The sequence below is a fragment of the Cloeon dipterum genome, chromosome 3 (genome assembly GCF_949628265.1).
Source record: "Cloeon dipterum chromosome 3, ieCloDipt1.1, whole genome shotgun sequence".
Classification (NCBI taxonomy): Eukaryota; Metazoa; Arthropoda; class Insecta; order Ephemeroptera; family Baetidae; genus Cloeon; species Cloeon dipterum.
Genome location: NC_088788.1, coordinates 26,896,700 through 26,910,198, shown reverse-complemented (window position 1 = coordinate 26,910,198; position 13,499 = coordinate 26,896,700). Strand labels below are relative to the sequence as shown.

Here is a 13,499-nt window from a genome sequence, read left to right as displayed (position 1 = left end):
AACCTCGAGTGAAAACATACAAACATTCTGCTCTAGTGTGTAAATCTGATATATATATTGAATTATCCGTGATGATCACTCTTAGCTTGAGCCATGAAGTTTCGATTTGGTTCAATGTTCAATTTATTCCCTCTTTGTTATACTACTTATGTCCTCTTGTGGCGCCTTTGGGTGCTTTCGCAGCATTAATGTTTCCTCCTTTCGTCCCTCCCCTTCTCAAACCTGCTGTTCGTTTGTTGTTGCTGCTAGCCAATGAGCGAGCTTGAGAAATCAGTGACGTATTTTCTGCCAGTTTGTGTGGAATGATGCACTCAAATTGAATTTCTTTTTTGCTAAAAAGAAGGTCGCGAAATTGCAATCGCACTCTGAACGACAGCCACCTGCGTCAGTACGTCAGCCTTCTTCACCATGCTTCCGCACGCGTGAGTGAGGCTACGACGGTCGACGACGATCAAAAATGTTTTAAAGAACCTCATCTCTTACGGCAAACAAACGCAAGCATGAATAACAGCAATGCAGGCGACGACAGTGACAGTGACCTGGACCCCAGGATTCAGGTAGCACACTAAAGATATGCCTCGAATCTGTGCCCCTATTTAATTTGAAAACTAAAATTTTAGGAGGAGCTTGAAAACCTCAACTCTCAGACGGACGAAATCAATAAGCTGGAGGTAGACCTGGAAGTAAGTGCTCTGCGCTGCGCTGCATTGAAATGCAAATCACATTATGCTAATGCGCCCCAGATATATTTCGCTATCGGACCTGCATTTTATACTGATTAAGCGTCCTTTTCAGAACGCAAATGCGTACTTTCGAAAATTATTGACTGAATCGACCGAGCGATTGAAGGAACTTGCCAAAAAGTATGGTTCGGCCGTGAACAAAGCCAGACCCTATCACCAGGCGGTGGCAGCTGCTCACCAAGCTCAGATTGAATGTCAAGAAGCTGCTCTAAATTTCCAAAAGGCTTCTCGTAAGAATTTTATTTCCTTTAGATGTTTGCGTCTAATTAATTCAAATAACGTGTTAACAGAAATTCACCGAGCGGCAAAGGAAACTGTGACACTAGCAGAACAGCGATTCATTAGTAAACAAGGAGACTGGACTTTTGATGGTACATGGCAGGATGTGCTCAACCACGCAACTATGAAGGTGAGATTGTTTTCGTCCGCAAAAGCAAAAGCACGCTTCTTGGGTTTGAACTAGTTTTTTTCTGGGTTGAATCCTACTATGTGTGCTGTGCAATAGTGCATTGTTATCGCATTGGATAATAAAGGTCTTATCTGAAAAACATTGTCAACCTCCAACAAATAGTAATGTTGACATCATAACAATATTAACAAACACAATTTTTCATGTTTTTTGTTTTATCGCAAGGACATATTTATTTCGCTTTTGTACTGTTATGAAACATAAATTTTCATTGAATTTAAGTACGTTTCATATTAAACTCACCAGTTTAAAATGTTGATCTGATTGTATAAGTGAGTTATGGAGCTTCAAATGAGTAAAATCCCTAAGGGATTTAACATGGGAATTTTTTCAAATTATAATTTCAAAGCTAGTTTTTGCCCAATCACCATTATTTTTACTATTGAGAAAAATTGATGGTTTGGTATTTTTTAAACTGTGGTTATTGTTTCTCCATCTCTAGTTCATTATTCAGTTAATCATTTTGGAGAAGTTTAATCGTGTATAGATTCTCTATGGCTTGATATAGTCAATTCAAATTTTCTGAGCATAATTACAGATACATCAGCTCAATTTATCTGTTGGATAACACTTAAAAAAATTTCTTACATAATTTAATTTTTAAGTTAATTTTCTCCCTTAAATATTGTAATATTAGTATTTTTTTTAACAAAAACACGAAATTTTGACGAAATATTCCAGTTGTTAAAAATACCATGCCTACTACAAACTCTGAAATAAATATACAATTTTGACAATGCCAAAAACTGTCAATCAATTGATTCCTCTCATTGAAGATATTCTGAAAACATATTTCACAAAATTTGAGTCAACATTGAATTTTACTGTCAGTTTTGAAATATTATGTATTTTTCTTTAAATGTTCCATGAATTGCTCAAATAGACAGATTGTAATTATTCAGGTTAAATGAAAAATGTTTGTTGCTATATTTGCCAGGTCACTGAAGCAGAGACTCAGAGATCAGTCGCTGAGAAAGAACACCAGTTGAAAGCTGCCGCATTTATAGAGGCTGAGACGCTGGTGAAAAAGCTGCACTCTGACTCGAGATTTTCAATTCTCAGATCTCAGTCTTATTTTAATGAAAAAGAGGCCTTTGACAAAAAATTAAGCGAGCAAAAGGCTCTAGTGGGCAGATTGCAAGTTGAAGTAGCAAAAGCCAAACAAGAATACAAGGCTGCCCTGGGCCGACTTGAAGTCATCTCGGACGAAATCCATTTCAGACGCACCAAAGGCCCGCGAGAGCCTGGAGTTGGAGCTGAGCTCGTCGTGGAAGTTGTTGAAGAAATTGCTGCTCTGGGTATTTGCGAGAATGACAAGGTACTGTCCGACATAAAATTTGCAAATTAACTTAATTGAGTGATGGGATGACTATTTTTTTGTTCAGCTGTCATTGCTGTATAAATTAGTTGAATTAATGAATTTCAAGAATATGCCAAATTGGCATCAAAAGACAAAAACGTCCAATAACATTAATTAATATTTTTTATCTTTCAGCAAAGCTGTGACAAAATTTTTATAGGAGATACGGGGGAAATGACAAAGAAAGCTCAAGATGCTGGTGCAGATGAAGTTCAAGAAGCCTTGAAATGAGGCATAAATCAAAGTGATTCAGGCAGAATTTTATACTTCGTTTTCTCATCTAGATATACCAAAATATGTGAAATATTAGAGTTAAAGAAGCCAATGCAAGTCAAAATTTTAAACTTTTAAATGTCTACAGAAGCTGTTATCTGCTGCAGAATATTTACACGTTAACACACAACATTCAAAAGTACAAGCACCTGTCTGCAGTTTAATTTTGCAGTTGGTCGTCATTAATAGTAATAATTTATATTCTGCTTTTTAGTCTGTAGTTCCGTTTGATTTTGCCAGCAATGATATTATTTTACACCACGCTACGCTAAACTTTTGGAGGATTGTGCTGGGATTACGTGAATATGGTTTAGAGAGGCAAAGTAAGGTAAAATGAATCCCAACTTACATCAGAAGCTTTTTGCAAGTTTGTTTAGAATCTCTGCTCAGCACATTCCGTGAGATATGAGCTCACCCAGTCCCAATAACACCGCCGAGCAGATAACATGAGGCCCCAGTGGCCGCAGAGGAACTTGGACCCAATGTAGCCAATTTGTCGGCTCCCTGCACTAAGGTCCTATTGAATAGCCAGACATTTCTTTATAAAGTTGAGCTTGCAGTTGATTTAACTCAAATTAATGCTCATCGTGAGATGCCGTAGGCGCTTCATTTGTGGCCTTTTGTTTGACGCCAACTATAATAATATAGTATGATGATATTGTTGTTTTCTTTTTGATTCCATGGCTTTAAAGATTTCTTATAAGTTACAACGTAGAATAAACCAACTGAATTGTATACAATTCTGTTAATAGTTTTATTTGCAATGAAAACCTAACCAGAATTTGTTTTGATCTCAATCATAGCAAAAAATGTTTTAGAAGTTGTTGAACTAAACATGAGTTTCAATTGATTGCAGCACTAGTGATTATAACAAATTATAGACACTGGACAGGATAAAGATAGTTTAATCAATTATGATAATCCTAAGATTCAGCTTTTTTTATTAATACCAGATTGGATTTGGTCAGTCTGAATTAATTGAGCTAAAAGATGAAAGAGCCCCCAAATCATTCAAACTAGTGTTTTAGGGTTAATGATTTATTTTGTGATCAAAAGGGTAAAATCCACCATAACTAACGCTGATGGTTAAAAATATACAATCAAAATCCAAAGTTTTGAAGAGATTGAATTAAACCTTAAAACCGACCCACTTACTATGGCAAAGAAACTCTGAATATTTTAGAAACCTTATTTTTATATTTCTCGATCAGAAAAAAGGCTGGAAAAAAAATCGCATTTTCTAAAAATTGGCTAACTTTGAGCCACTGAAAAATAGGCAATTCTTGGAATTTCGACCTGAAATTTCAGGTGAACCATGCATGGGCCCACTCCCCATCTAATTCTAAGTGTTGATCCACATAGTTAAGGTCATGCCATCATGCCAAAGTAAATTTGCTAAAACCTATGTTGTCGTCACCTTAAAGTTGCACATATTTGAACATTTTTACATAAGTTTCTCGTTTCTAGTTTGATTAATTTTTAAACTGAGCCCTCCCACGGCTAATAACGAGATTGATCACAAAACGTAAATCATTATGTTTACCCTTCAATATTCAGTAAAAATTTTATTGTTTTTTTTTTAGTAAAATAATGTGCTGCTTGATACCCACTGATACTTCTCAAATGAGAAAATAGGCGAATATAGAGCATGAATCATAGATACACCACAGCCGGTTCAGTTTACTCAAACAGCTAGCCGTCTTTCATGTGTGCACCTTTTATGACTTAATGTTTCGCTATAGCACAAGGTCAGCTCTCTCCAAGAGCGCGCGCACACGACGACAGGCAGCCCTGCTTCTAATAAAGAGCCGCGCTCATGTGTAGGCGTATTGAGAGAATGAATAACTCTCCCCTAAAAGTGGCAACTTCACTACACGGTTCATTTGAGACAAAAAGCAAGCCCCTCTCGTAAAAAATAACAAAAACGCGAGTTGGCTGTATCCGAAAAAGGCGAGAGGTGTGGGAGAGCATCCAGAGCCGAGGCCTGACCTTCCCCAAACACCAGGCAGAGCCGCCGATGGCATTTTAGGTCTCAGATAACACGACCAGCGCTTCCGTTTCGAGGCACATGCTGTTTGAAAGTTTTTCCTAGCTGCGGGTGGCGTTTCAAATCCGAGAAGAATTGGAAGCACCCGAATCGGGGGTGGAAAGTCAACATCTGCGTCCCAGAAGGCGAGCCAAGGCAGCGTGGGCCGCGTCGGGTGTGTGTGATGTGAGTTGCCGGCGCGCACGCACACCGCGCTGGCACCATCACCACGCCTCTGCAAGCCGCCGCGGCGGTAACTGCTGACGGCCTCGAGGAGATGTAGAAAGACACATCTAACCTCATTCGGACGCTCTCCGCTCCACGCTGCGCATCTCTTATGCTGACTGAGGACCTTCATGCCCTCTGACATGTGAATTGACTCGTCGCGTTTTTGACACTTTTCCGTTCATTATGGCGTTTAGTGTGGTGCTCTGTGCTCTGCTCGTGCTGCACTTGTCCAGTGCCTTCAACGTGGACACGCAGAATTATGTGCTTCACAGGGGTGAGAGAGACTCGATGTTTGGATTCAGTGTCGCCCAGCACTTGGATAGGGGCAAGAGTTGGTGAGTGACATTTATTATGTTTTATTATTCAATAGCAGGTATTGTGAAATTTGGTTTACACACGGTTGAAATTCCTCGTTTGGATTAAGACATGAGTTTTTCTGTAAGTTCGTAGCTTTTGAGCCAATAAGCTTTATTTAATTGTAATTCTTTGTTAAATATGTTGAAAAAAGGCAGATATGAAAAATGTCGTTGAGGCGAACCAAGTTTCACATCTACTCTAGATTTTTAAATTAACAAAACGTAATATAAGAAATTAAAAACAATGGCTGAATGTGCGTTGCTCCTGAACGATCTCACTGGCAATTTTCCAGGAGCTGTTTTTTCATCTCCCGCAATTCTGCTGACAAATTGCAGTAATTAAACAATTAGAGCATCAGCAATAAATTCATTGCACCGCCTTGTCAGAAAATAATTATTATCATTTGTCTTCCATTCCGTTCACCAACTGCTGCTCAAACGCTCAAACACTGTCACGTAATGTGATGAGTAAGTGACAAATACAAATTGCGCGAAAATGTCCCACGCAGTGAGACAAAAGTTTGTGCGAAACAATAGAATGCGCGCATTATTCTCGCAGGGCCGAAAATTTCACCTCTGAGGTGCAACCATAATAGGTGACAAAAACTGGATCTGTTATACGCGTCGCGCGCGCTCCTGCCCCTTTTCACCTGTATAATTTTATATTATGCGTTCAGAGGGAGCTCCGTATTTTCGAATCCTACGCAAAGTATTGGATTTTTATGTAAAGCAGCAGCGGAGCAGGCGACGCGCCCAGCGGCTCTAATGCCCAAATGTCACACTCGATTAGGAGGAAATATCACCGCGACTGAGCCACCGGATTAATGTCGACCAGCTGAAAAATACACGGCAGCGTGATTATTCAGATGAGGTGACGATTGCTACCAATACAGTTTACACGCGCTATCTGAATCCAGATGCCTAATAAACATGTTGAGGCCTGCTAGCGAATTAAAACATTCTCGGCGAAATCGTATGTTAATTAAGATATCAACGCGTTAATAATCCTTAGAGCAAATTTAATTAATGCAAATTTATTTCTTATACCCTGGAAATTAATGGGCTAAAATTTCCATCAACTTTTATCAAGTTATTATATCTGGCCCTTTTTAGATTTCTAAAAACGCTGGCTACAAAAAAGAGACTGAGAAAATATTTATCAAAACAGTTTTTTTTATTTCACTCATTTTAATTTAATAAGTGTTGCACGTTTCAACATAAGCAGTTGAAATAAAATAAGAAGTGATCAAAAGGCTGTGTATACGTCTCGCATCAGTTTGTCAAATGCTGTACATTGTTGCACGCTAAAGCAGTGGCTAAGCAATAATTTAAAATTCAAATCGAGCGAGATGCATCTGGAGCTGATGATGGATAATACTTTTCATGCGAATATGTCAGCCGGCAATATGGACCGATAACAAATTGCAGCCTCTTCATCATCGCACTTCTTGTTGCATCAGGTAGCAGTGCCGACGAACGTCCGTCAAAAAGGCAGAAGCTAGTTTATTCCTGTGTTGCTGTTCGTTGGCTGGCTTTCGTCTCTTGTCCGTTCGCTTCAACCTTTGGCAAGCCGGCCGAGCCTGCTTTTGTTCAATTACACGCGGCAAAAAGACATTTTATCAGGTACCGGTACGACTGCTTCTGCTTCGGACGCCGACAGCAATATTTACTAATTTTTTATGATCCACGTAATCTGCTCTTTTGTTTCCAAGGAGCAAACACACGCGCTTATTTATTGCGTCGCCGGGCACCAGCAAGGACGGCTTTTTCCCTCTGATTTACCTCGCTCGAGCTCTCCAGGGAAATCGTAATGCGATGCAGCCCGGAATATTTAATTGCTCGTTTTAATTCCTAGTTCGTCGGCTGCAAGCAAGCGGCGCCACGCCGTTTAATTATGCACGTTAATCCAGCGTATCGAATTTCACGCGACCACCGGACAGCAGGTTACTGCTGCTTGATGCACATCACTCATCCGGTGATGTAAAAGCGGTCGCCGCCGGGGTGTTGATGAATTATTTAAAACACGTGGATCACACACGTTGTAATTAAAGAATGAAAGTGTTGCCCAGCATCACCATAATTGCCGGACAAAGTATTTGAGACTTTTGAAGATAAAGAGTTCACAGAAACGTGCCATAATAAATTTCACACCGACTGATTGATTCAGCGAGCTGTCAGTTTAAGCAGAGTTGATATCTTTCACCTTTTGCTGATTCACTTAATGACATTTTGACTGGCGCCGTAGCCTGCGCAATCATCACTTGGGTATGCGAATGCATAATTTAGGCTTTCTTTCCAGAGCGTGCTGTCAAAAGCATGTGTTTTCTGCACGCTCGAACTCAACTGAAAAATTTCCCCTGCGAGCTCTGATTTGGACTAAGCGGTTCAACAATCCGGCAAGGAATGCTCACGTAATAGATGAAAATAAAACAAATGCACACGTGAGGAGAAAAGCGCTCCGAAAATAAATATACAACTCAGACTTGCATCTGGTTTGGCTCGTGGATTTTAATTACAACCAAGCAACTTTATCAGATCTTCTTAACATTAACACGATTTAATATTTGGCAGCCAAAAACAATTTTTTATCACGCTTGCCAATCGAAACTGATTTTTCTAAATATATTTTTTTAATAAAAATATAGAAAACCAATTATCCTCAGATATCACAGATCAGGTAACAGTTTATTTTCCTTAAACCTGGGTTAGCTCTCATAGATAAAAGAATGAAACCCACACGACTGCGATCTGTCTTTCAACTGGGCGGATGGAAAGCGTGCTGAAGAGCAACGAGAATGAAATAATAGCGAGTGTCCATTTATCTTGCAGAAGGCCACGGCAAACGATGACTTTTTAACCTGTATCCACACTCGCAAACACACAAACGCACACGCCGCCGAAGGTATAAAATAAATATGCAAGCGTTTCTTTTCCCTATAAACGAAAGTGAGTGACTATGGTGGCGCCTTATATGGCACGATTGCCGCCGCGTACTCTATAATTGTGTGCGATTGTGACACGCTTTTTATACCAAATAAGAGCTTGTTTCTCCAAAAACAAAAAAGTGATTGCTGTCCGAGTGCACTTTTAACCTTACAAGCGGCAATGATGAAGTCAGCGCGGGTTGCGTGAATTGCGTGAATTTATAGTCATTTCCCTGTATTGTGTGCTTAAAAATTGTTGAAATATAACCTGAGGGTAATATTTTTTTTAAAAAATATACATTGACATAATGTTCACATAATTATTTTAGCTGTAAGCCATTTTAGTGTTTGTTAAAAATAAATAACAAATTTTTTTTTTTTTGCTTTTTTTGCTCATTTTATCCCTGTCCGAGGACCGGAGGACCGGGAAGGGCGCGCACTGCACTAGCACGAATGCTGAAACCCGGGTCCCAATAACACCGCGAACGGATAACATGGGCGCACCAGGCCGCACAGGGACCCAGCCCACTCAAGGGCCACTTGCCTCCGCACCGAGGACTGCATTGAAACGCTAGACATTCGTCCCGTGAAGCCAAATCACGCATGCTGGAAAGGTGCAAACCAGCAAGTAGCGAGTCGGCGCCGGTGCGCCTCCCAGCCCGTTGAGCAATTTGAGCATATCGAGTCACTAAACTAACCACTTTTTGCCATTTCTGACATTGGGTAGCCAGTATTAGATCTCCGAACTGCTCAAATACCTCACATTGCTTTGACACTCCTGAGAGTGCCTTAACAATGCGAGCCAACGGGCTGGTTAAATTCACAGACTCGCCAATTGCCACAGATGATTTTTAGTTTAGACGGGAAAAATTGATACGGATGTTTTTGAAGGGGCTGAAGCAAATTGTTCCACTGCTCGGCAATCCTAAATGAATAAGCTCGCTGGCCAAAAAGGGTTTTGACGGGGGGGGGGGGCAGCAAGTGTACCTCTCCCTTCTGAAACGACCCAGCCGTCGAGCGAAAAATCAAGATAAAAATTGAAAGAGTAAAAGCACTACTTATCCTTGCAACATCCCTATGCTATTTTACCATAGCATAAAATAAATTTATGATTTCTCAGTGTGTCCAAGAAAAATATTAGTGTTAACAGAGGTCGCAGACTGAGTAATCAGGCCAGGTCAGCACCTGTGGTGAAGTGAGTTCCGGATGCAGGTTTTTGTGGGTTTTCCTGTGTCTTCGTTAATCCAAATGGACACAACTTCTATTTCTGTTTCCCACTCGGGAAAGGTGTGCAAGACAGCCACTATCTTCTACTAAGTAGCCACAAGGAGTCTGTACGAATATTTCTGTGACAGCAGAAGACGCGACTGAAACCGTATTTTATTAAACACCATAAGAGCCACCTTGCTAAAAGAGACATTCTTAATTTGCTTACACGCTTTAAAACTTTTGTTCTTTGCTGATATTTAATTAAAAGTTTTAAAAACTTATGTTGTTAAAAGAAAACTTTATAAAAATATTTGATAATTATTCAATGAGGGGATATTGTAGATACACAAATATTATGTAAACATGCGCAATTTTAAAATATTCAACCTAATGAAAGGCATTAATTATTTTTGCCTGAGGCTGTAGCGCGAAATTAACGATAACTAATTAAAAGGCTGCGGCAGGTGTAATTTGTTGAGTTCTTAGGAAGCCTCTCTGGACACGTGGGGATTATAATTAAAACGAGATTATATCAGTATTAATTTTCGAATGACCTGCCTGCTGCCAGAAAGTTTTCGCAGTTTGCAGAAATTGATCGCGTAATTGCTGGGGCTTTTCGAGTCGATTAATTTTTACAGCTTTCTGCATGCTACGCTCAACTGGAACAAATTATTCTGTTTTCTGGTCAGTTTGTGATTCCATTAAGATGATGTCGAGCATAATTACGTTTTATCCTGGAATATTGGTTAATTAATTGAGTTTCCAACTGGAGCAAAGTTGTATGGACAGCTTTTTATATGAAAAGTGACCCTTTTCCATCTCGTTGCAAGCTTCTATAAAAGGAGTATTTTTGAATAAATGCTGCGGAGCTAAATTTTATATAATAAGAAAGTTGCGTTCACGATTAATGATCTCTATTACAGGCAACGAAGCCACGTCACGTTTCTTTCTTCTTTGGTCCAGAACAGAGACAGAATTTCAACTTGATAACTAATTAAGCTTTATTAAGAAATGAGGATCAACAATTTTTCCAATTTGAGCCTATTACACCATCATAAATTTTGCCTTTATTTTTTTATGAATTTTAAGCCTGACCTGTCAAAGGAAGCACGTCAAAGAGATCTCGGTGGACTAGCTTCACGTCTCTGAATTTTGAGTGCGGGAGAGCAAAAGCAACTGTTGATATCTGATCTGATCCAACGAGTAGAAAAGGCGAGAAAGCACTCGTCAGGCATGTCGGCGGATTATCGCCCGAGACAGAGCATAAACAAAATGTAATTAAAAAGCGTGTGAGATGCAGGCATTAAAGGGGTAGCAGCAGCAGCAGCTCTCTCGTCTTTTAAACGTGACGCCCAAGCTGCTTGACTGACGACGACGCGTCTCTAAAATTAGCCTGGCCCTTTATCTTATTATTTTCCCGAGGACGCGCGGCGGCGGCGACGGAGACACACAACCGTCGCTGGTTTCGGCTCTTTTTGCTGCCTGGCGATGCGACTCACTCGAGCCTGCCGTATGACTAATTTGATAAAGGGTTCACAAGCACAATTTGTTTCGAAGCCACCCTCGCCCAACTTATTTCTAAGGATGAATGCTGCTGAGATTTATCTCCGAGAATAGAGGCGGCGACCACAATGTGTGCCAACGACCTTGAAAAAATTCAAAGCGAATTTTTCTATAGTCAAACGTATTGTTTTGGAAATTTCATTTTCTTCTGTCCTTTTCAGATTTAATCCTGGATGTATATTGCCTAGCACGAATACCATTCAATTGGCTCGTGAACTGCAGGTGCAGATCACACGCGAATCATCCCTTATTTTTGGGTTACACCTCCACACTATTCTTTTCATTCTGTTTTATCTCGCTAATTCAATTCATGAAATTCATCTATAGCTTTTTTTTCGGAATTTATAGTTATCTATTCAAGGTCGCACAAGGTTCGTTCGTAGAAGAAAATAAAATAGGATATTCCTCGTTAAAAAAGTCATCGTTTTATTTAGGCCTCCTAGTTTAGAATAATTTATTTAGCTAAAATAAATTAAAAAAGCGAATTATTTTGAAACCTTCTTCTTTTTTAGTGAAAGAGATGAAAGACTTCTATCGTATACTACTTTTGAAAAACAAACTCAGTCACGAGTTAATTAGAAATTTAGTGGGAATCAACTCATTTGGATTTCACACAAGACCAGGCAAAGCTGTGTTGGACGCGAATGAGATGATTTGAGCTGCTCTCGCTTGTCCGACTCGATTTGATTTATCAACCAGCGTGTGTGTACTTGACAAAAAAGTTGTTCAAACAACAAAGGCAACTCGGCAAAAAGAAAGCCTCTTGTGGCTTTTCTCGGAGAATAAAAACGGTACCACATAAGTCATTAAACCGTTCGCGAGTCTGTGTGTACGTATTTTGTTAACTTTATACACGATTAGTGTGTGGCTGGATCATCTGTCGCAAGACGGATCAAATGTCAATTTCTCTCCTGAAAAGGAACGCAAAAATAGATTCGAACCACACACCAAACATTCTTCACTCCTTGATCATAGACTTAAGTTGGCACTCAAAGATATGTTTTTTTCTATATAAAAATCTTGATAATTTAAAATTTTGATATCAACCAACAAAAAATTGATAAATTAATAGATTTAATTGATGTTACAGAAACGAAGTTGCTGTAAATACTGCTCCTTAAAACCATTGACTATTGTGAAATGTATTTAGGCCATAAATATATAAGCTTTGAAAAAATATTTTAACGTATTGAGACACTATTGCATATTATCGGTAAATCGCAAATAATGATTGAAATCAGTAAATCAGTATATCAATATATTCACGTGCTTTTCATAAAGAACCTATATAGTTGGTAAAAACCTTGTTATTTGCTCTGAAAAGTTGGTTCCCATTTAAAAATTTCATGACTGATATGCTTATCAGCTGAACAAAAGCAATTTAGAGACTTATTTCTCGCACCTTGTACCATTTTTAAAACGAAAATTTGTTTTGGCGAAGTATGTAAGTGGTGTATAATGTATGATAAGCCCGGCACACGCACCGTCCATATTACTTGCGTGAGGCAAGAGATACAATTTGTAACGAGAATTCGCTGTGCGGATTAGTTCAAACACCTTTGTTTTGTGAGTGTGTGCTGGCTGGTTGCTATTCAAATATTATTATCAGCAGTCGGCGGCGTTTGCAGCGTTGGAAGAAAAATGAGCCGCCTGCGTTTTTTATTTGCCAGTGACACCGACGACCAGGTTACTGAATACAATTTTTTCCTTTTGCGAATAATAAAAAGCGTCGGACAAAATACGCAATCTGCGCGCATCGCATCATTACATCATTAATTATTCATTAGTCCTCCTCTGCTCATGAATGTTATATGCCGTATGATTATACATGTATACGCGTTTTCGTTCGCTTATTATGCGCTCTTTTGTTTCGTGTCGCCTTGTTTATTCATTTCGCATACACGAAGGCGCATTCTTATATGCATTATTATTTGCCGCTTTTGTGTTTCACTCGCTGAGAGGAGAATGCTGCTGCGTGAAATTATCTGCACGTTGCTCCCACAGCCTCCTCGTGTCACTCTATGGTTCACTGTCTGCACGGATTCCAAATTTTGAAACAACCAGATCGAAAATGGAGACAATAAGTTTTTTTTTAATTTAATAAAATATCTATTTACGAACATTACATGCCAATTCAGAAGAATTATCGGCTGGTGCTCGGTCAGCAGCAAATCACAGCTATTTCACAACAAAAAATAGTATATATACATCCAAGTCATAATATTTATGCTATTCGAAGCATCGTACCGCAGAAAAGAACCTATCAACAACGGCTATATGCACAGAAAGAACAATAGAATATAACTACTTTTTGAAAGTTTAAAATATAATTTTTAAACATATACAAA

General features: G+C 39.2%; 2 protein-coding genes across 3 annotated transcripts in view; both read left to right on the top strand.

Annotated features, from left to right (window-relative positions):
* The first annotated feature begins 265 nt into the window (after nt 1–265).
* pcs (parcas) lies at nt 266–3,585 on the top strand. Its single transcript, XM_065484742.1, has 6 exons — nt 266–557; nt 621–683; nt 796–973; nt 1,034–1,152; nt 2,150–2,530; nt 2,708–3,585. Exons 1-6 carry the CDS (start codon nt 501–503, stop codon nt 2,801–2,803), a joined length of 894 nt encoding a protein of 297 aa, XP_065340814.1. The 5' UTR covers nt 266–500; the 3' UTR covers nt 2,804–3,585.
* Nucleotides 3,586–5,108: 1,523 nt separating this feature from the next.
* The window catches only part of if (inflated), a 55,533-nt gene continuing 47,142 nt past the window's right edge, over nt 5,109–13,499 (top strand). The window contains exon 1 of one of the 2 annotated variants that reach the window (XM_065486695.1): nt 5,109–5,434. In XM_065486695.1, coding sequence (XP_065342767.1) covers nt 5,283–5,434 — 152 coding nt within the window. In that variant the 5' untranslated portion in view covers nt 5,109–5,282. The remainder of the gene's footprint in view (nt 5,435–13,499) is intronic. The other variant, XM_065486696.1, reaches the window with a different exon arrangement.